Source organism: Anser cygnoides, chromosome 13 (assembly GCF_040182565.1).
Source record: "Anser cygnoides isolate HZ-2024a breed goose chromosome 13, Taihu_goose_T2T_genome, whole genome shotgun sequence".
In the NCBI taxonomy this organism is placed as follows: domain Eukaryota; kingdom Metazoa; phylum Chordata; class Aves; order Anseriformes; family Anatidae; genus Anser; species Anser cygnoides.
The window spans coordinates 6014154-6037557 of NC_089885.1; the positions used below are offsets into that span (position 1 = coordinate 6014154).

At 47.6% G+C, this 23404-nt stretch overlaps 1 protein-coding gene across 4 annotated transcripts in view; it reads left to right on the top strand.

Moving 5' to 3' along the window:
- Window positions 1-2350: 2350 nt before the first annotated feature.
- LOC106047513 (exocyst complex component 1-like) overlaps window positions 2351-23404 on the top strand; it is a 29827-nt gene continuing 8773 nt past the window's right edge. For all 4 annotated transcript variants that reach the window (XR_010834754.1, XR_010834755.1, XM_013199053.3 and 1 more), the window contains exons 1-14: window positions 2351-2443; window positions 4113-4302; window positions 5440-5567; window positions 9498-9657; window positions 10205-10398; window positions 13679-13906; window positions 14611-14743; window positions 15519-15628; window positions 16495-16644; window positions 17269-17362; window positions 20901-21019; window positions 21277-21387; window positions 21962-22032; window positions 22612-22852. Coding sequence is in view for 2 of the 4 variants with exons in the window: in XM_013199053.3 (XP_013054507.3) it covers window positions 4179-4302; window positions 5440-5567; window positions 9498-9657; window positions 10205-10398; window positions 13679-13906; window positions 14611-14743; window positions 15519-15628; window positions 16495-16644; window positions 17269-17362; window positions 20901-21019; window positions 21277-21387; window positions 21962-22032; window positions 22612-22852 (1863 nt within the window). In the remaining 2 variants the exon portion in view is untranslated. The remainder of the gene's footprint in view (window positions 2444-4112; window positions 4303-5439; window positions 5568-9497; window positions 9658-10204; window positions 10399-13678; window positions 13907-14610; window positions 14744-15518; window positions 15629-16494; window positions 16645-17268; window positions 17363-20900; window positions 21020-21276; window positions 21388-21961; window positions 22033-22611; window positions 22853-23404) is intronic.

Consider the following 23404-nt stretch of genomic DNA (forward strand, 5'->3'; position numbering starts at 1 on the left):
TCCTTGCGAAGAAGATGGAGAGTGACACGCATGCCTCTCCGTACGATGTGGTTACTGAAGTGGCCCCGAGTCTGGGTGTGGAGGCCATTGGGCAGGGGACAAGTAGATGTCTCCTTGTCTCAGGCTGTGGGGATTCAGTTTTCTCCCGAGGACCACCTAACGGTCCACAGCAAGCCCTTCCTGGGAAGCCTAGGTTGCCACCTGTATTACAGGGGCAATGCAAGAGCCATCCATTAAACCTTGAAAATACTCTGGGAATGCAGGCTGTCTAAGCACGAAAAATAAGATTCGGCATCAAATGATGACTACAGATCCCCGCAGCAGAAAATTAAATAGCTTAAATTCTCTGCTGTGCCCTGCGGCAGAAACAGCTTTCTGTTCCCTCGTTTGGGAAGGAAGAGGAAAGGAAACTACTGCAGATTGCTAATCTTGGTCACAGAGCAGCAATCAGACACTTCAAGTTGTGTCTGTTTTTGAATCCTTGAGCGTGAATGTTAAAATAACCAAGTTATTGCTGCATTTGGAATTGGCTGGAAAAATTAATGCAAGGCACACTGTATTTCCACACTTGCCTTTCCCTTTTCCTTATTAGCTCACCTGGACACGCAATTTCCTAATTTCTCTTTGCATGAAAACTGTTTAAATACTCCCTCTATTTTTAAAAGTAATTCTCTAGGATGAAGAGTCTGCAGCAATTGAGATTAATTGCCCATTTGCATCGCTCTTACAGCTGTTTCATCCCGCTTGCAGATGCGGGCAGGGAAATGCCTGCCAGAGAGGCTCGGCGTTTTTGAGGTTTGTTTGCTTTTGCTTCCCCAGCCTTCAGAAAGCTCGCTGTATTCTCTGCTTGAAATACGGGCTTTGATACCTCGCTGCCTGCATCAGACGTGAGGCTCCGGGGGAATATTCCCGGGGAATGCTCTGTCTGGGCGCTGGTGCTACGGTGCTCAGACTGCAGTGCTACAGAGCAGCTTTCTGCAGGCTGCTGGCACTTCCTGGGTAAAGCCAGCAACCCTATGCTAATTCCTTCTGTCCTGCATTGCTCCTGGATTTTTTTAGTTGAGCAGGAGGGTCTAAAACACCTCTGTATGTCTGGGGCTTGTGTGCCAGGCTGGCACCTCGGTATTCTACTCTAAGCATTAATCAAGGCAGGCATTTACCCTCTTGAACCGTATGCAAGGTCCACAAATAATAACAAAGATGTGCACCGCAGGCTGGAAGAGAAGAGAATCCACTCTGTGAGTGAGAAGAGGTTAAGAAGAGTGAGTTTATGGAAATAACACAGAAATCATGAATAGAAGCCCTGGCGTAGCATCTTTACTGTCCCGCAGTAAATGATACTGTGCTAATGCAGTCCTGCTGTGCGGCGCGATCGTATTTTTCTCTGTTCCAGAATGCTTGCCCCATCTAATTTACCCTCCAGAGTGCACATAATGTCCTTGAAGCTCACAAATTAAGTAAGCTGTTTATCCAAGGCACCAAACCCAGCAGGCGTGCAGCAGATACAGCTTTACTCGGTCATGTTTAGCACCTAGACATTAACATACAGACACCTTTGAGTCCGACACAGCCTCAGTTACCTCACCAGTGGTCCCACCGTAAGATGCCGGAGAAGGGGAAATGACCACAGGTCACAGTGGGATGGGATTTGCAGTATCCCTGTTCTCACCAGCACCTGGTAAATGTCTCAGTGAAGCCATCGCTGCCTCCCAATGACTTGCTCTTTTATGCTGAGCTCTCTTGAAGGATGGCACAGGCGTATGTCAGCGATGTTAAAACACATAAACTGGTACAGTAGCTTGGGACAGAGCTTCTCAGCGAGTGGCTGGGGCTGCTCAGCGGGAACAGGGCACGTTTTGGGCTGCTAACACTGGTTCTGAAGCTGTATGCACCAGAGACGGGTCTGTCTGCCTTCTTCAAAGCAAAGGTCGCCCTGCACCATTCAGCTCACGTGGTTTCCAGGCACAAGGCTTCTTTTATGCTTAAATTATGCATCATGATTATGTGTCTTGCCTAACGAAGGCATGTAATGTGCATCCATCATCCCAGCTGGCTCCCACAACTCCTGTTTGTTTCTGGGGCCCTTTGTTGAAGGAAAAGGAATGGGGAGACAACAGTTGTTCTCCATTCAACACTTTGACTTTATAGAGAAGCAAAACGGAAACGGAGGGCCATTTTACCTTGCTTTTCTCTGCTTTTAGTCAAAACCTCCTTCATCTCCAGCTGCTCCAACGCTTTGCTTGCACCTGGTTTCTGCAGACCTCGGCGTTCGCATGAACGATTTCCTGCCCTGACCTCAAGCCGCCTACTCACGGGCCTCGCTCAGGTTCCCCAGGCTTCCTGTTTTTCTCTTCAAGCTTTCATTTTACCAACAAACTGTTTCCTGTTCTAAGGCTTCTTTGCGACTGAAATCCCGCAATTTATCCCCAGCAAGACACGGCCGGTAAAGTCTTTGAACAACCTTCCTTCCACTAACGCTCTCTTCTTTTCTGCCAGCTGCCTGGATGGGTGATGTGCGAAAATGTCAAGGCTTCACTGAGATCTTTAAGTCTTTCTGGTCCTCTGCAGAAAAGAGGGGTTAAGTGGCTCAGACGCAGACAGCTTTTCAGTTACTCTGGTGGGAAGTATTGTGCTTTCTGCATTAACTTATCAGGCAGCAGCGAGCCCTCCGCTGCTTCGGCTTTCAATCATTTTCCTTTAGCTGTTGCTCAAGCACTATTAAAATTGTATTTGTGAGTCTGAGAGTAGCAGTGGTTGGGTCTGCAGGCTGCCATCCCACCTGGTGAATGCCATCAGAGAGCCTGAAAAGCTGGTGGGGATGGAGAAACCAAGATAACTCGGCGAGGGATCGCATTCAAAGAGATGCTGTGGGTACTGAATCATTTTAGCAGCAAGCCCCCCTTCTTCTTCTTTTATTTTATTTTATTTTTTGCTAACTATGTGGCTGAGCTGAAATCCCCGTCACTAAGGAAGGGAGTTACTGGAGGTTTCATTTGTTCCAGTTTGTCACAAAGCAACCTGTAAATTTCAGTAGCAATGAGTTTCTCTTACAAAACATTCTATTTTCTAATGTTATTGTTTTCCTCCAGGCTGTGTTTTTATTTATTCCTAATTCTTACAAAAATATTTGCATTAAGTATAACCTTTTAGCCTTAGTCACTTTGTTTATTCAATCACCACCTAACTTAAGAACTGTAATATAACTGGTGTTCTTTTTCCCCATGTTTATACAGACATAAACTGACATCTCCTCCCTGACAGTTTTGCGTTTGACTTGCAGTGGAAATACAGCTCCAGGAGTCTTAGGTCTGACAAAAATAACCAGGCAATGAATTGCTTGTAGCTGCCTTCCTCTTTGGCCTGCCCATGGACGTGGTCCTGATGCTCAAGCTGTTGTGCTCAGCTGGAGTCATGAAAGAGCTTTTGTTTTGCAGAAATAAGGAAACAGCTCTTCAATGTAGAAAATGTAGAAATAGCCACTTGCTGCTCTGGAGTTTTGCAGATCCATTTACTTTTAATCACTTTTCTTACTACCAGTTTTGGTTGTCTTTAGTCCTTGGGGTCTGTGTCTCCACGTCCTTGAGGTCAGTGTCTCCAAGCCCCAGTGAGCTGTGCAGCTACTCCCAGATCAGAGCAGTTCAGATGGCTTGAGCAGCCTATCCTAGCACATACCCTGGCCGGGACAGTTTTATTCCTGACAAACACTCGTGTAAATCAGACAAGAGATAGATGCTTGTGCCACTAACTCTTGTCAGTGAATGGGTGTGCTGGGCAAGGCTCTGGAGCATGGTGAATGCTCCTTGAATGGGAGCCCGTCTGGTAAGGTGGAAGGAGAATTAAATGAGGGACTAATTAGAGAGAATTAAATGTGTAACTTGCTAACCCCCCCCACGGGATGATTGGAACCGAGATACAGTTTTGTAGTGGGCTGGATGTGCTGCAGTGTCCTGCTTGTCTTGTTCTAGCCTCAGGTCTGTAAGTTACTTACGACTCATGCTATCCGCAAGCCAGCAGAGACCCTTGTCCAGGAAACCGGTGTGGGGGTAATGCATTTTGTCAGCGTGCAGGAGCTTGTGTAGGGATCAGCTCGGCAGCCTGTTTTTTTTCCCCAGGAGCTGCCACTGGGAACACCAGCAGTGGAGGGCTGCAGCTCCCCCTTGCTGCCCCCAGGCCCCACCATGGCCTCTCTCTGGAGCTCACTGGAAAGAGATGTGTTCAACCCACAGAGCAAGAAGCTGCTGGAGACCATCTGTGTCTGGAAGATGGGGAAGAAGAAGAAAATGTCCATTCTCTGTGTAGTGGGTAAGAACCCCAGGGTGGCCAGGAGGCAGGTTGAGCTGCAAACCCAGCTCAACCATCCAGCAATGAAATATCATTTTTATTATATTTTGCATCAAATCTGTTTCTAAAGGTCATCAACAAACCTCTTCTAACACAACACAGCATTACAGTCTCATTCTGTCTCTTCATAGATTTGGTGAAAGTTTCAGCAGGACCCAAATATTTGATTAGGAGCCAAAGGTGCACATGCTTTGGGAAATTTTGCATCTCCTTTGATCTATACACTTCTGGTTGCTTCTTCACTATACAGCACCTAAGAAATTGTTAACACAGACATGTTTTGTTGTTGTTGTTTGCTTGTTTGTTTTGACAGACTTAGAGGGGAGAGATTTTCTTGACAATGGGCTTCCAGATAGCACGGTCACCTCCTATAGCATTCTCTTCTGACAACCTTAGCCACAGTGTCTGGCCTAAATGGCATGCTTCTGCACCCTCTGTAGTCAATGGAGGGCAGGAGAAGTGTCTCCAAGGGATGATACAGCCACCCTACGAGCAGCATCTAAAATACATGAGTTGCCCCTGGAATAGCCCATGTCTCCTTTCTGGAGATATCTAGCTCAGGTGGGAGATCTGAATTATAATAGCCAGAATGAGGTACAGTGAATCCCTCCCTGATGAACCAAGAGGTGACTATGAGCTAATTAACACTGGAATTGAATTTTGATGGGATATGTTAATGTGGGTATCAGTCAAACAAGGTGATGCTTTTGGACCCTGTCACAGGGCCTGCAACAGGGCATGTAGCTTTCATAAATCCTGTGGCAACAGGGCTCCTCGTTCCTGTCATCTTTGGATTTTGCTGAAATATTACTTACACATTACACAGAGCACAATGGCCAGGTTTAAAACTCTTTGGGAATCTCTCCATTGAATTCAAAGTACTCTGGATTAGACTCCAGAGAGCACTTCCAGTATGGAAATGTTAAATGAAGAGAAAAGCCTTGCAGCACCTCTCCATACAGTGTTCATTGCAGCCACGACTCAAAATCAGTGTCTGTCTCTCCACCTGCACCCATCCACTCCCACCGAACAGTTATATACTGTGTTTATAATAATATTGTGAGGTTTTGTTCTTTTTTTTCTGTCTCTCAACCACAGTGGATGCCTTTAAGCCAGTGAAGCCATTTCTGGTGAAGGTCAAGGTAGACCGAGGAGAGCAGTACAAGATAGCCTACAGGTGGCCTTTAGCGGAGCTGAAGCTGGTGGATGGCAAGACTCTTGATCAGGTAGGATTGATTTTCTTTCTTGTGGCAAAGGACATGGCAGAGGGAAATGAATATGAAGCTAGAGAGACACATGCCAGGATCCATGAGGAGATTTCTTTACTGAAAGTATTGTGCAGCATTGGCACAGGCTGCCCAGGGGACCACTTGAGTCACCATCCCTGGAGGTCTTCAAGAAACCTGTTGATTTAGAATTTAGTAGTGTGGTGGTGGTCTTTAGGTTAAAGGTTGGACTAGATGAACTCAGAGGTCTTCTCCAGCCTGAACAATTCTATGATTCTGTTCTATGTTTGGGTCCTCTGCAGCTCAGCCCATGCACCTGGATGGAGGGAAGAGCAGCAAGGGTGCTTCTCTCCTCATCTAGGACTGAACCAGCCTGAATGACACTTCTTTTGAGGAAATAATCAACACAGAAAAAAAATTAAATAATAATAATAATAAATCAAGCCCTCTGCCTTCCCTCAGAGCTGTTTCCCAGAGAATGGTGCACTGGGGTCTCTCCATCCCTAGCTGGCTCCTCCATCCTGCTGCACTGCTTTGGGGTTTCTCATTTCCCTCTTCTCTTCCATGAGATGTGTGCGTCCAGGAGGATGAGGCTGGAGTGATGTCCTCCCTACTGAGTCCTCCCTCTCTTTCTGCTAGGTTAGCCAAACACTTGGGTAGTGTGAGCAATGAATAGTTGATCATTGCATCGACACAGCTTCCATCAAAATCACTGGGCAAGATCCCCTTATCCTCTGGGACAACTCTCTCCCAAAGCTCTTTGCAGCAACCCTGAGGTTGGAAAGATGGGCTGCAAAGCACTGCTCTTGTCAGATCTCCAGCAGGACACACTGTCAGACCCATCTGTCAATCTATGTTGACAACACTTCTCAACAGACATTTGCATAGGATATTTAAAGATTAAATGGAGGCATTTGCTGAAAGAAGGATTATAGAGAGCAGGAGTGAGCACGAGTCTGTGCTTTTAGGGTGACATGAAGGTTTTTGGGAAAGAAAGCACAGACAAGATATTCCCACTCTGCTGCTGGGGCTGGCAGTGTGTCGTTAAAATTGTTATAATTAGTTTTTTTATTAATGTGAATGTTCCAGGGGCCTTGGCGCAGTGCCTGGGTTTTCACAAGCATAGAAATAAATGAGAAAAAGAACAGTTTTCGAGCTCTGCATCCAGGACAAATAAAGTACATTTGCACAGCATGTCTGAAAGGCAAATCACGCTTGCAGGTTTGCAGGGCATCTTGATCCTATGGTTAGAGCTGAACTGATATTTTCATTGTCTTATATCTCCCCGTGCATGCTTACGTCCTGCCTGAGCTTTCTTCTAGCAGATGAGCCTGGCTCCTCCAAACCTTCTGACCTGCCTCGGCTCCTGAGGAGCTGCGATTAGGAGACACCTCCCGGATTGCCAGTCCTTTCCCCCTCATTTGCCAGCACAACAAGACAAACTGATAATATCCTATCTTAACAGGGAGGCAAACAGAGAACTTGCTTGTCCTGATGGCTAAAGCCTTCCTGTGACCCCCAGCCTGGATTCTGACTCACATCATCCCATTTGCGCTTGTGTTGTGCCTGTCCTTTAGATTGCACAGCTTTTCTCCTTTGCAGACGTATTTTTAGTGTGCAGTCACCTCCCCTACTGACCTTCCTTTGGGCAGGTTAAGCAGAACAGCCTCACAGTCTCCTCTTCCATGCTGACATCTCTATTCCCTTTATGAGGCCTGGAGCTCTCTTCTCTGCCTCTTCCAGGCTGAACTCACCTTTCCCAAATGCTGGCAGCCAGAATTGTCCCTGTCACTCCTGGAATGGGACCTAGTCTCCAGCTGAAGCTGCTGCACAAGGTCCCCAGGCAGGGGAGCAGCTGTAGGCCGCAGCCAGGGCATGCTGACACGGTGCCACCACGAGACCCCAGCACCAAACAAGCTTCCCAGCACAGCCCAGTGCTCAAATCAGCACAGTCCTTCCCTGGTGCATGGCTTGGCAGGTCCATGAAAATGCAAATAAGACCTCCCCACCCTTTCCCAGCAGATAGCAGGGACCCCAGCCCATGGGATGACATTCAGTACACACAGCAGGGGCTTGGCCGTCGGTCTGCTCCACTGCGCCCCAGTCTTGGCACCAACAAAGTCCTGACACTGCAAGTCCAGAGGTGCTAAAGCTACAGCTCCCTTGACCAAAACAGCATTAATATTTATGAAGCGATTAGCAGAGGCCTCCCTGCTTTAATAGCTCCTCGTAAGGCAGGCTGTAAACCACGCGCCCTGTAAGTCCCCCCCCAGGTATCGCCGCTCTGCGCCGCTGCAGGGGTTGCTACGGAGCCTGCAGAGCAATGCGGGGGCGAGGTGTACTGCTGCAAGGTGTTTGGAAAGCGACCCTTAAAGCATCTCAGGACTGCATAAATCCGCACAGACTCTGTGCCTGTTATGATGATTAGTACCGATAATTATGTGAGCAGCTTCTAAGTTCTCCAGAAGAGGAGATCAGGCTGTGCTGCAGAGCTAATGAGATGGTGCAGGAAGGGGTTTCTCTCTGTGGGATGTTCCTACTTCAGCACCCTCTTTTATTCTCTCCACGCACACATACTGAGTAGTGGCAAATGCTAAGTCTCCAATGGCTGGAGTTCCCCCTCCGTGAGACTGCATCCTTTGGGCATAGAGATAAAGAGTTGTGGACACTTACATGGATGAAAACCACATGGGGAAAACACATGTTCCTGCATGTCCTGAGCCATTGCCTGTAGCTGGGGTAACCTGAAGTTCTCAGGAGACTGAACACAGGGGAGATTCATGCTTGGCAGCAGGTAAAAGTGCTCACGGGGTCACTATGGCATGGGAGAGTGTTGCCTCCTGGCCATACACCAAGCCATGCCAGCAAGGAGGACATACCAATTAAAAGTTGGCCTGAGAGAGTTTGTCCTGCCCTTCCCTGGCAGCAATTTAGGTTGTTGGAGATACAGGTGAAGCGTGCGCAGTGCCATAGTGCTGCTGGGGGACCTCAAGTCTGGGATTCTGGTGAAACTGTTTCTGGGTTTTCTCTGGATTTTCCGAATTCTCAAGTGAAGAAAGGTTTGAGATTCCAGGTTGGCTGGGGACTGCAGAGAGGAATATCTGCAGTGGGAGGCAGGCAGGTGCTAGGCTCACTCTGAACACTGAATTCCAGTTGATTCAAGCTTTCTCACCCAGCACATCGTTAAGCTGCAGAGCTTATTGCCAGAGGATGCTGTAGACACCAACACTATGAATAAGGTCAAAGAACTGTTAGAGGGAATCAGGAACAGGAGGTCCTTCAAGGGCTGTTAAACACAGCGCTGTGGTACAACCTCTGGCTCAGCGAGACGCTGGAGGCTGGCAGGGAATCCTGAAGGCAATATCACTCCGGACCTGCCCTTTGAATGGTTTTCTCCCAAGCATCTGCTAGTGGCTGCTGTCAAAACTGATCAGCATCCATCCGCCAAAACCTGCAGCAAAAGGTGAGAGATTTATGCAATCTGAAAAGAGATCAGTGTGCTGCAGCAGGACACCAGGACTGGCTGAGTGCTTGGCCTGACCTACTGTGAGCGTCCCGGGGTCCTCTCCTGGGGTCAGAATCACTGCTCATCCTGTTGTTTTCAGAGCTTTTATCACGCCTGGGATTATTTGCAAAGCACCATGACTGTACCTCTCTAACCCTTCCCAGTTGCCCTGAGATAGCAGGGAAAGAAGGAGCTGCCAGTAATTGCTGCAGCTTCCTGGGGCCACCAAAATCCCCAGAGCTTGAAACTGCAGCACAGTTGTGTCTCCCTCCTCCTTCAGCCTACGCCTGCTTTTCCTCCCGCACAAGGTATTTTCACAGCATGCAGTGCCTGTTATTAAAACAGGCTGCCAACCTGTGTTAAGTGTACGTGGTGAGGCAAGCGGTGTTTAATTATTGATGAGGTAATTATCTGTTGACATCTAGGCGAGCCTGGATTTTGACCTGCACTTCGATAAGGTTTACAAGTGGACTGCTAGCAGCTGTGACCAGAAGAAAACCTTTATCAGATGCTTGTGGAAGCTGAACCACCGATTCCTCTCCAGTACTATTAAGTTTGTGAATGTCCCTTCCTGTCCCGTGGAAGGTAATTCATTTCCTTGTCACACTCAGGGTGGTTTTTTTTTGTTGTTTGTTTTTATCATCACTGTGTCCCTCTGTCCTTGAACCTGTCGCATGCTCTGGTGATTTTGGAGGGCTTCTCATAGACACTGCCTGCACTCTGGGTTGGGCAGTCAAGTGTTGGTAACACCAAAATATATTTTATTTTACAACCTGCCACTAGTGGTGCATTTGACGAGAAGAAGCCTGTTCACCTCTGAAATTCGTTTCAGCCTTGTATAACATGTCACCATGCCCCTACACACAGTCCTAGAGAGGTGAGTAAGTAAAAAACACAGCCAGAGCTCAAATTAAATTTCAGATGCCCATTTTGTCCCTTAGAAAGCTGACTTTCCTTTATCCCATCCACACATTTCCTTATTCCATGCTGTTGTTCTAACTGACCAGCAGACTGAGACCACTGGACTCGTGTCACTTGCGACCCCAGATGGGACTCAGTGGCACCCCAGGGAGAGCAGAGCTTATGAAATGATGAAATTTGGCTGTATCCACGTGTCCTCCTGTCCACACAGGGACACAAAGGCCCCAGGAAGACAGGAAGGACACTGCGGAGACTGAGAGCCAGGAGGAGCTCAGTGCCTACCAGGAGATGACACCGAAGGAGGCCGCGGATGTGCTGAGGCTGATGGAGGAGTACGAGCCCCTTGTGAACAACTCTGTGGCCTTTGCCGAGCAGCTGAGCAACGACCTGCACGTGCTGGATGAGGTGAGGGGGGCGAGGGCTGTGATTCAACAGAAAAATGGTGCCTGGCGTGGAGGGGCACTGGATCAAGTCACTGGGCATCATCAGTCCTTTCACGTGCTGGAAGCACTCGGTCTCAAAGATGTCTTGGTGCAGTGCTGCTTCATCCCAAAAGAGATCTCCCCCAGGAGTCAGGAGGCTACTGCTGCTCCCCTCCTTAGGGTCAATGGTGGCCCCACCATGCCTGCTGCTGGCAGGGTCTAAACGAGCATCTCCTTGGGGTTATCCCTTCAGAGCCCCCAGACCTGCAGCAGAAGGCTTTTTTTTTGTTGTTGTTGAAGGAGTCCAAAGCCATGGCCTGGGAGTCCCCAGCCGATCTCAGCATCTGTGATGTGCGATGAACCAGTGGGGCTGCCCAACAGAGGGGCTTTTGGTGGGATACCTCCCAGCCACAGCCACAGACCCTGCGGGCTGTGGGGCTCAGGGAAGACCAGCAGCTTTTGCTGGGAGGTAGCCAGGTGATTGCAGAGGCCAGCGCTCCTTGCAGCCTGGCAGGCCGGCCAGAATTAACATCATTGCTGATGAATATCTGCCTGCACCAGCAGCTCTGTTTTCACTGCACTTGGACACCAGCTTGTGTGGCCTCTTTCCAATGACTGCAGGGGAAACAGAGGCTGACCCATCATCCGTAGGCACACCAGGGCAGAGAAGCCCACGGTCTGTCAGCTTTGGAAGGAGTAGAACAAAATAATGGCACGCACACAGAGCCTGAAGGCTGCAGAGCCCAGAGGCACGGGGATGTGGGGGGAATGGTAGCAGTGAGGGGCTGGGATTTCTGAGGGCAGTAAAGAATTTCTTCCTTATATTTAATCTAAATCTACCCTCTTTTAGTTTAAAGCCATTACTCCTTGTCCTATCACTACAATTCCTGATAACGTTACTCCTTGTCCTATCGCTGGTAAAGAGTCCTGCTAATGTACCTGGTGCCAGGATTTTATAGGTAGGCAAATGGAGAACAAACAGGAAAAAAAAGCCAAAGGAAATATTCTAAAATGTACTAGAAACCACAAACCCTAAAGCCAACCTCCTTCAGCTCCAATAGTTGCTGTATTCCCAATTTGTGTCTCCATATGACTTATGCTTGGAAACTTAAGTAGTTAATATGGAAAATCGAACTCCTGAGGGCTGTTCCTGCTTGCTCTCATACAGGCACTTTGCAACTCCATTTCCCAGCTATAAAACACACTGCAAGGGCAACCAATAAAACTCTAAGTTAAGTTCTTTGAGTCAAAAGGCACTGCCGAATACATTATTTTAATGCCCTCTAATGAATAAACATCGCTTACTGATAATGCAAATTAATTAATGAGATGTTTCTATTTGTAAGGCTTGATCTATGATATTAAGTGTAATTAACAGCAGCAAGTTAGACCAGCACATGCATATATTTAGACGTTTTTCCCCCACACCACAGTGATAACACCTTGTGCTGCTGTTACAGCACTAATCAGCCTCCGCTAGCCCATCTCTTCTGGGGATGGCCAAGCAGCGTGCCAACAGCCTAGAGGCTTCAGAGGGAAGGAGAGCATGGCCAGGGCACCTGGGGGGCCTGATTTCCACATTGGTATTCCTACGTGCTCGCAGGACCCCAGCACACACCAGAATTCATGCGTCTCCCAGCGATTTTGTGCAAAATGTCTGGCGGGAGCGCGATTACCGCTGCCCAAGTGGTGATGTTCCGGAGCCCTTCTGCTGGCGCTGCTGCCGGTGATGCTTTGCTCTCGGCCACCTCCTGTTAAGCCCTAACGAGACAATCCAAAGGCAGAGCAGTGACCGGCTTGTGAGAGGGTTGTGGCTGTGGTTTAGGAGTGTTTAATACAATGTGAAGGTCCCCGGTGTGCGGCTGGAAAGCGGCAGTCTGGCAGCGGGGCTGTTTGCTCCCTCACAGGTCCTCGTGCTGGGCTGGGCTCCGGGCAAAAGGAACATTTGCTTAACATCGTTGTTGCTTTCTGAGATGAGTATCATGGACCAGAAAGCCCCACTTCTGACCTATTAGCAACTGAAATCTCTGCCGGCCCTGCCTTCATGGGCCTCCCTGTGGAAAAGCTGCAGCTCTTTGCAGACAGGCAGCTTCATCTCTCCCTTCTGATAGAGGCTGCTATGATTTCAGGCTTTTCTTTTCTACAGGATTTCTCTGACCTTTCCAGACCCTCTGTGAATCTGTCTACAGCTGATGCCATTCCCCTCAGCCCTTCCTCCCATGCTGTCAGCTGTTTAGCACCTAAAACTGTGCTGCATTTGTCATGGGAGGTTGTGATACATGTTTTGCCCATGATATCGAAGCCATCAGATCCAGGCAGGGGCTGCAGAGTTGCTCTCACGCATTCTAGGAGCACCTCTGCGATGCTCCGGTGTCTTGTCCTGCATGTACCACCTCTAGATCTGGAGCTACCAGCCCATCTTTACTCCACTAGCAGTGGAGATAGAGTTTGAAGAAGAGAAACCTCTTGACATGGGGATTATAGATGGCCAGCAGCTACTGTGCAGGAAACCAGCTTTCAGACACTTCTCATTCAATGCACAGGGGAGGTCCAAGCCACGATAACCTAACTTGGGTGGACAAGACTTTGCTTCTCTCCTTCCGAGCATTTCCCACCAGAAAGCTGAGTGTGGGGCATACTGAGTGCAGATGCTGCCCTTCATTTAATAGAAAACTCATCAGATAATTGAAATATCTGAAATGACAAACTCCTTTAAAAGCTTGATTAATGCAGAGAAAGATAGCAGTCTGGAAGACTCATGCCTCCCATGCTCATGTCTATAGATTATTTTCCTTGATATCCCGCATGGTACTTAGGCCCTGAAAATGATACAATTAACATTTGGAAGCGGTTAATCTCTAGCGGAGCTTGTCATCAACAATTAACATGCTGTTACATCTCTATCACTCGTCAAAACAAATGCCCGAGACCTCCAGGGGCAAATAACGCCTTCAGTTTCCATATTAGAGACACACATATGCGCATGTCTCCTGCATGATTTAACTGTTTATTAATTCCACTGCCAGAGCAGCTCAGCTGGGCAACAGCCTGGCACCTGGGACTTGCCGATGTAGAATTTAGCTGAGTGCAAAGATAAGACATTGACCTTGTGCAGAAAGCAATGCAGGACAGCTATCTTGCATGTTATGATGATGAAGACTCTGCTTTGACTTGGGAGCATGAAGGTCAGGATATCTGGCTCTGAGATGGTGCTGATCAGCCCCTGGCACAGTACTGAAGCCCTGTGTTTCTCCGTTTCACAGGCCAACCTTAGGGCCATCATCTCTTCTGAGAAGCAGGTGACAAAGCTGATGAGCTCCATTGATGAGGCCCTGGCAGAAGTGGCCAGAGTGGAGGAGACCTTGCAGGTCTATGATGAGTTACTGGGAAGCGTGAAGCAGCAGATGGACCACATCCACCAGGAGAACTCCTTGCTACATCACATCCTCTCTAACAAGACAAAGCTGATGGATGAGATCCTCTTCCTCACGGTATGTGGATTTGCAGTCTTCAGCCTGTTGAATCTGTTCCAGAAGCTATTAGTGAACCCCAAACCCTGAAAACTGTTTGCAAAGGCTATGGAGCTTCTCTGGCCTAGAAATGAGGAACTTTGTCTTGATAATATAAGGACAAACACACCGCTGCGATGGGCTATGGGTAGACTGGTGGCAATCACGATGCACAGTGCTCTCATTGTGGCCCAGTGCTGTAGAGGGGCCCACAAAGGCCCTTTTCATGGGTAAGCTGAGCCTCAGTCTATGTAATGCCATATGGAAAGGCAAGCTATTTACCAAAATAATACAATATAAATGCAAGAATTGTGCTGTAATAGCACAGCTAATCCTTACTTCCACTGGCTATGGTGACCTCTAGACCACTGACTTTTTTTTCTTAGTCACTGCATTTTCCTTAGCTTTTCCTTTCTCCTGCCATCCACCTTGCTGCCAGTAGCCATACCAGTGGTGCCAGCCCATTTGAAACTCACTCTGAGCCCCTCCGCTGGCACTGCTGCTGTGACTGTGCAGACCTTTGTTTTTGCTGGAGACAGAGCAGCACAGCCTTCTTGATGGACAATTGCAGCCTGGCAGCTGAAGGTAGCACTTGGCTGTTTCAAGCCATCAGCCTTCCAGGTGGAATGGGAAGAGATGCAGAGCTGGATGTGTTTGCACCTGCTCTCTTCTGGCTTTGTTTTCAGACCCACCTCGACCTTGGCAAGGAGCACTGTGAGGCCCTGAGCCGGGCAGATCTCTCCAGCCCCAGCGGCGTGAAAGCCTGTGTTGCTGCAGCAGAGGCATTATCTGGCTGCATGAACATCCAGATACAGCCTGGTAAGGCGAGGGCAGAGATTTACGTCTGCGAAGGGCAGAGATGACAGCTTATGTGCCACTTGTGCTGCTCACGCACCATTCCCTGCAGCACAGCCAGAGATATGAGCTGGGACACAGGCTGGCAGAGGTGGCTTTCTTCTGAAGGTGTTGCTGGAGCTTCGATGTCTTCAGCAGCTTCACCTAGAAGCGCAGTCAAGGAGGGATGGGAAAGCCAATGTTACATTACCTCTGTGCATCCACGGAGAAATATAGCTGGTGGGAAACTGAAATTAGCATTGAAAATGAGGCAAGGGAATGGTAAGCTTCTGTACGACTCCTCTAAGCACTTGGGTGAAAGGCACCATTGTGTGCCATCTGTGTGTGCTACTCTTAGAATTCAGAAAGGAGTTAGCGGAAAGATGTGTTTAGAGACTGTGGTGTCTTGGGGCAAGCCAGTGGTCTGTACCTGAGAGTGGAAGAATGGTCATTCTGTGTAGTAATTCCCACCATGGGTGGTGGTGGAGAGCTGCTGGTGTATGGGACTTGATCTGGGCATGAATGTTTGTCCTGGACCATATTGACAAATGATTTGCGATTCCATTTTAAACTTAAACTGCATCCTTCTCTCTTTGCACAGTATCACAGCAAACCTTCTTCCATTTGTTGGCTTTTTGGGGGCAGCACTCACCTCAGAACTTACGTGTTGAACACCTCTTGCATTTGTCAGGGTGCTTGGTGACAAAAGGCCCCAGTGCCTCTCCGTGCCACTCTAACACCTCTCCTGCTTTGTCTCAAGGTTACCGAAAGCTACAGGCTGTGGCAGAGCAGCTGATCATGTTTGAAACGCTCAAGCAGAACTTTGAAAACAGCTTCATCAGTCACGTTACAAACATCTTTGAGCTGCAGGTGGGCTTCACTTTTCACACAGCAGCACAACATTCTGAGGAACTTGAATATCCTGGTAAATTATCACCAGTGGTGACGGGGATGCCACCATAAAGGATTCTCCAAAAGTGTCTCCCCAATGACACCTTTTCATATACTTTCACCCTGCAGCTGCCCCCCAGCTTACTGGCTAGTTTTGCAGGCATGCACAAAAAATTCAGCACACCTCTGCATCTCTCAGGCTATCAGGCTCCTCCCCATGAGTCATTAATCCTTGGGTCACGTTACAAAGAGAAGTGGTTTTACTTTAGAATTTTTGCTTTACTTTTTCTTAATTCAGGAGTGGTGGTGGCTGTTCATTTTTTTGTAACACAAAATCCCAGGAGAAAACCCAATCCCTTGAGCCTTTGATTAACATTTTCAAGTGTTTGTCATGCAGTATAAAAGACACAGTGGACATGGTGGGGAGAAGTTTGGAAGGACAACGGGACTCTTCTAGATTTCACTTCATGAAGAGGAGTTGCTCCCAAATTGTTAGCATTACAGCCTTAGATGCTTAACATTCACTTTCAAGAGTTGAACCTGGGAACAGATGTGTCTGGCAGGGATCTGTGGGATCTCCCTGTGTCTTATCCTATCCACTGTACTTAGCCACAGCATCCCACGTATTACTGATGGGCCAGCTCATTCCTCTGGGCTCAGAACTGTTCACCCAACATAGGTTTAAAACTGGAGTTCAAAGTGATCACGCACATTCCTCTCTGCCCTTTCAATTTGCTTCTCAAACATTCAGAATTAGCAATCCAAGGGTGATTAGGAAACAACTCTTTTCCAGAACTTCCTGAGGCTGTTTTATTCAACACTCTCTGCCCTTTCTGTTGCTTCAGGGCAATGCTCAGGTTGATGCTCTCATGCAGCCCTTTGACAAGCTCTCTGCACCAAGCCATGGGCTCCAACATGAGGAACTGGTGCCCTACACCCCGCTCATGGCCTGGCTGAGGAACGCCAATCCAGTTCTCTTCTCTGATCTCCCCAAGGTATGGCTGAAATCCCAAACAAATATCCATCCACCAGGTCAACCCACGGTGAGAGCTCCATTTCTCCAAATCCCTCCTTGGCTGTGATCTTCCAGCATTTGGCACTTCTAGAAGAGAGTCTGGCCAGCTTGGCCACCCTAGGCTGGACATATGCGCTTGACAGAAAGAGGTATGGGACTTGGTGACAGATACTGTGTTGAAGGAAAAGGTCTGAAATTCCAAAATTTGGTATTGGTGTTGTCATCTGGACATCCCTCTACTGAATGTGCATGATAAGATGAACCACATTCATTCATACATCATTCATACAACTCTTGGTTGTATTTTCAACTGTCCTTTATAGAGTTCTGGGAAGCCCTTAAAATCCTTGGCATCTTCTGCTAATACAGACATTGTTGAGTGAATGAGATGGTTCCTTGTACATCACTAAGGCTTCATTTTTATTTTTCTTACCATCTTTTGCCTTTCCAAAGGTCTTACACCCCAAGAACTCTAGGTCCATTTCAGTTACCATCTGCTGACTTTTGCTTTAACTGGGCAGCTGAGGAAAAAGCTCTGAGATGAGAGCTGGTCATGGGAAGATGAGATACAGAGGAAATTCCTGTGCCTGTCTTGTCGTTCCAGGTCTATGCCCAGAACCTCTGCAGACTGTATGACAGGGAAATCAAAGCCTTTTTTGAACAAGCCAAAATGCTCTTGTTGGGAAGAAGAAAAGGAAGTAAGTGACTTTCAGATGTGACCTTTGTGCTGCTGAGCAGTGATTTATTTGCAAGTAGGGAACGCGGCAATCATCCCCCATCACGGGTGTTACTGTGCCATGAGCTTCCCTCCTGCCCTATGGCCAGGTCTGCAGCTGGCAGCAGGTGACAAAGTTGGCTCTGGTGTGCACTAGATGGTGTCTGTGTGAGCCATGACCCCATGTATTATTCAGCATTGTTTAGCTGCTTCTCAGGGCTGTAGCTTCCGTGTATCTTGCCATTTCAGGACTCCCAAACGATGCATGGGTGGCTGGGATCACATCCTGAGGAGCCATAAGTGAGGGGGACATAGAGTGCCTGGCTAATGCCTGGTCAATATTTCATACAAGCAGAGCTGGTCAGGCACTTCTCCCTGTAAAGAAATGGCACCAAGCCTGTCCCTGAAGACACGAGTGTATTCATAGCGATATTTGTGAGAACAGAATGATTTCACATTGAGCTGGCTGTGGGGCTGTGTTGTCCCAAGGTGATCATTTCAACAGGAATGGCTGCATCTGACTCAAAATATTCCAGTCAGGTGTTTCTGAAGATAAAAAGAGAAAGTGATCTGTCTCCTCTGGAAGTTTTTGATTGCACAGAAATCACATTTTCCTTCAGAAAAACAAAGCACTGTAATGGAAAGTTCCATGCCAGCTTGGCCCAGCTTGAATGTCAGAAACCACTTCGCGTGGTTTGTTTAGTCCATCAGAGTGCTAGCCTGGCTGCTTTCAGCTCTGCACCTACTTCATCACTTGTCTCCAGATCCCAGGGGACACCATGCATGCTGGCTGGAGGCGGAGGTCAAAGGAAAGAGGACTGGTGCCTGATGGTGGCTGAAGGAGCCCAGCCAAGGGCTCTGCCTCCTGCCCAGCCGACACACGCTGCATCCCTGGGGCTGGGAGCGCTCAGCATCGCTTCCCTCTGCATCACGGCAGGTGCAGCAGCTCCCCCGGGGCAGTGCTGACCCCAGCTGCTGGCTCTGCTCACCCCCTTCTGACCCCCAGTCTGGGCTGCGATGCCCAATTGCCAGGCAGTGGTAGGGAGTAGGATTTTCCCACAAGCTAAGGTACTGACCCTTAATTAAAGTTTTTCCTTTTTTGAAATTTTGCAAGTAATGGAGGAAAACACCTCCAGGAAAACTTTTTATAGTCACCACAAACCAATTTTTCCATGCCAGAATGATTTGCCAAACTATGGAGCCAAGAGAGAGACAATTATCATCAGAATGAAAAAAAAAAAAATATATTAAAAAAATCAAGAACTCTCCAGAAGAAAAAGAATAACATAAAAAGCATTAAAGCATAAGTTGTGCAGGGAAAGTCAATATGACATTATTACTACCCTTGTAATTTAAAAACCAAAAGATAACAAGCAATAAAATCAAAGGGACAGGCTGAAAAACTGGTACTAGGAAATCATTTGTGCACAATGCTGTTAACCTGCTGTACTTGTTGCTGCAAGCTGTCACTGATGCTGGCGGATGCAGGAAAGCCTATAGCCAGAAGATAACAGGAAAATAAAATGAGGCTATAATAATAATCCCAGGATAATACTGAGATATAGAATTTCTGGAAGAGGAGGGCATTTCATAAGAGCTGTAAAGGAAGACACTTCTGCCACGGGTCTATTGCAACCTTATCTGTCATCCTGAACATCCCTCCTGGAAGCCTGGCAGATAGGGTAATACAAACAGTTAACAAAAGATAACCTTCCTATCACCCCCCTGGCTCCTTAATGCCTGGACACAGCTTCTCCTAGGGAAACGTGCTCTTTTTTGCTTAAAAATAGGAATTCCTGATAAAAGAATATGAACATACTGGCAGCAAGCAAATCCAGAGAATTGGCAGTGGGAAGGCAAACTGCTCCATGGTTTATAAGATAATGTAGCCAAGCCCCATTTCCTGAAGAAGGATGATTGCTTTTACTTAAATAGAAGGAAATAACAAAGATTATGTGTAGGATAGAGAGGCCCTGGCTCCTATTTGCAAAGTGATTGATGGACTCTGAGCAAGGGACTTCAGTTCTGCTGGGCAACAGGAAAAACATCATCACCCTTTTGTGTCCCAGGCATTGAGCAGGTGCAGAGATGGCTGGGCTGTTAAAGCAGACCTTTATGAAGCCAGTCTTATTAAATAAAGATAGCAAAGGACACGTGTCTCAGCCGGTCTGCCTAATCCCCCTCCGTAAACATGAAGCCAGTCATCTCCTTTCAGCACTTGTTCCGTCTTTAGCATTCATGCAAGCCCCATAAAACAGAAGTAACTTAAAATCCCAGGAGAAACTCCTGTGTCTCCTGGCTTTCCTCCCAGGCTTTCCCTAGCTCCCACTGCCTCTTTCTTTCTACTGAATTTTTGGGGTTGTTTCCCTGCCTCATAAAGGATTGTTTATGTTGATCCCTTCTAAATATACAATCTGATGATTCGCTGCCTTGTTTCAAGTATTATAGTGCAGTTTACAAGGCAAACCCCAAGCTCTTTACAATTGAGTCACTAATTAATTTTTCTCCTCATTTTTCCATTCCATTTTCCACACAAAAACTTAGATCTGTACAATTCTTTCCTGGTTGCTGTGGGGAGAATTTTTTTCCTAGTTTTGCCACTTCTCAGCAAGTGAAATGATCATTGCCCATTGCATAAGGGTGGGAAAAAATATTAGGAAGCAGCTCGTTAATTTTCTCCGTGGTTTTTGCAAGGCTGGGGGGATGAGAAGGGCTGTCTGTCATCTCTCATCCCTTCTCGCTGCGTAGGACATCTGACAAATCCTTTCCAAAGGTAAAAGCCCTGCAGGCATTGGCTCAAATAAGGATATTTTGGATATCACAGAAAATAAAGAGCTGGCCTGAGTCACCCAGGACCTCTGGGGTTAGTGGAATGATACCAACTTTTAGAATTAATTAGAAAATAATAGGGATGTTTCCCCACGGATTTCTTTCCCTGAATATAATTGTTTTTGATGCACATTTCAAATACATTTTTCAACTTTTCATCTTAAGCCAGGCAGGAAAGGAAATGTTGTGGTAAAAACTGGTAGTGTTTGAAAAGTATATTAATTTCCAGATGAACACTTATAATTGAAGAAAGCAAGTTGCTGAAAAAGCCAACTGTCCCCTTCAGGGATTTGTTTGAATTGCAATTTAGCATAAAAACTAAGCAACAAACATTTCTCCTGAAACTCCTGCAGGCATTTCTGCTGATTTATGCTCTTATCACCCAGGATTTTTCACTCCCCAGTCCTCAATATATAGTACTAAGCCCTAAATAGCAAAAAGGAAAGTATCACAGGGAAACAAGAAGAAAGTAATGACAGAAAAACAGATGAGAAGGTAGATTTAAAAAAAAAAAAAAAGAGAACAAAACTGTATCCCCTGCATATTTGAACCTGATGAAAATCTGATAGGGAAGGCCAAAACACACCAAAGATCAGGAATAAAGAAAGACATTTCGATCCATTAAAGTGATCAGAGGAGCTGGAGAGGCCAGGAGAGACAGATGTCCAGCCACCACACTGTGCCTGTTGCAGGTCTTCAGGAGGGCTTGGAGAAACCGATGGTGATGGGGAGCAGGCAGCACTCTCGCTGGAGCCTCCCAGGGAGCAGAGAAGGACAGGAGGACACACCGGACAGAGGCAATGTCATCAAGGTCAGGAGATGAAGTTTTCTAGATCGTTCATGCGTCCCACAGGGGTTGTGCCCAGTGCTGCAGCCCATCCCAGGGCCCTTTCTCTAGTGCTGTGTACCTGGGGCTGAATCAGAGCTGTTCTGTACTGGTGACACTCTCCTCATGGTGGCTTAGATGTTACTTCAGGTGGACATGGGCACCCATCCCGGTGTCCTCAGTGTGTGTTGGGAGTTTTTTTGTTGAAGGGAGTTTTAACATGCATGCTGGTTTCTGAGCAGGTGTTGGAACAGGTGCTGCGAGAGCTGCAGCCCCTCTGCACCGCGGAGCAACAGTTCATTGAGAAGTTCTTCCACCTGAGCCGGAACACCTCCGAGCTGCAGGTGCTGGAGGTAAGCGTGGGGACTAGGTCCTCTCCAGTGCCACTGGCCCATCCCTCTAGCTTGATACAAGCCTCAGCAGGCACAGAGGGGTGGCTGCTTACCTTTATCGCATACCTGAGCTCTCCTGGGCTCTGGTCCTCTGGCAATAGTCATTGGTGTCGGGACTGTTGGTGGTGTTGAGACTCCTGAGGACAAAAGAGAATTGAACTTAAATGATGGTTTCAGCAAGATCTCGGCATCTCTAAGCATTAAATGTGGGACTGCAGTACGATGCAGCATGACTTCTGCTGAAATGAAACCCAGATTTTAGGAGGAAATTCTTCACTCAGAGGGTGGTGAGGCACTGGGACAGGTGGCCCAGAGAGGTTGTGGATGCCCCATCCCTGGAGGTGTTCACAACCAGGCTGGATGAGGCTCTGGGCAACCTGATCTAGTGGGTGACATCCCTGCCTATGCCAAGGGGTTGGAACTAGATGAGCTTTAAGTTCCCTTCCAACCGAGCCATTCTGTGATTCTATGATGTCAAGCTTTCCTCTGAGAGAGGACATACAAATTATACTTTCCACCTCATTCTTCTTTTCAGGTACCTGCCTCTAAGGGAAGAGAAAATATGGCATCTGCAGAGGATCCTCCTTGCACCAAGTCTCGGAGCCAGTACGTAGATCATGCAATTCATTGCTTTGTAGTGGGCATGGCCTGGAGTGTCCTACAGGGACTGCCAGAAGAACTGATGGAGAGACTATTATTATTTTGCCATTGCTGACCATCCTGATTTCAACAGTGGTCTCAGGTTTGCACCCTGGATAGCAGCAGAGCCCAAAGGCATCATAGCTGGGCTTGCAGAGAGGCAGAGTGCTTCTCCCCAGTGCAGTGGCTCCACTTCAGGGGGGTTCCAGAAAGTGGGGTTTCATGGCTTCACGTTTTGATCAGCTTTAGTTCCTTAATAGCAAGATTGTAAACTGAAAGCATATTATGGAAAAAAGGAATAGAAAAAACAACAGCATAAAAACACTGAAACTTTTCATTTGGATGGGAAAACAGGACATCAGTGTCCTCCCACAGGCAGAGATGTGGAAGATTTGAAGGAGTACCCAAGCAATAAATAAGCTCTACTGTGATACAGAAGGCTTTCCTTCTCCCTTATGTAGCTTTGCACATGCCTCTCCAGCTGGCCACAGCATCAGTGCTCCTCCCCATTTAATTGGTCACTTTTTTTTTATTTATTATTTTAAGACTAGAAGAACCTACAACCCGGCTGCTGGGCGAGATTTTCAGTTCACTGGAGCCCGAGCTGAGAGGCTTTCTGGATGTCTGCAATAAGACCCACCCCTTCAGCTGCTTGCAGGTCCTGGTTACCTTGAGTGACTCCGTCTTTGAGATGTGGGGCTCTTCCTCAGCTCCCCCCTCGTCCTTCCTCAACACTGTCCTGGGCAACATGCTGCTCCTGGCCAAGAGCAGCTTCAACAAGTGCATTGTGAGTGGCAGTAAGAGTAAGGCCAAATAGAGATAGGTGATGTTTGACCTCCTCCAGGATCTTCTAAACTTCTAACATGGGCTTTACTGAAGGCAGTGCTGGTGTATATCAGGCATGGATCTGACTCTGGTTTTGGGAAGACTTAGCCCCTTGTCAATTATGTCTGAGAGGTGGAGCACAATAAAGTGCCACGTGTGCCTGCTCTTATCAGGGTGAGGAAACTAAAGGGTTTTTCCCCATATACTGCTCTGGAAAGCTGTTGAAGTGATGGCTGCATATTGAATTGTTGGAGCCAAGCTCTTCTGCACTCCTGCTGCCACAGTGGGACTTACTCAAGGACCAATTGGTAGGGAGAAGGGTGTGGGGTGATCAAGACCCCATCAGAAGTGAAAAACCTGTCCCTGAGTCTACCGAGGTCAAGGGAAGCCATGTGTTATCATCAAGGGCATCTCTGCCAAGACCTGGAGCAGACAGCCTGCTCTCATACTGGCTTGAGAAGTGCCAGAATTGGCAGAGGGGAGAGCCTCTGTCCTTTGGGTTTGTGTGTGAGGA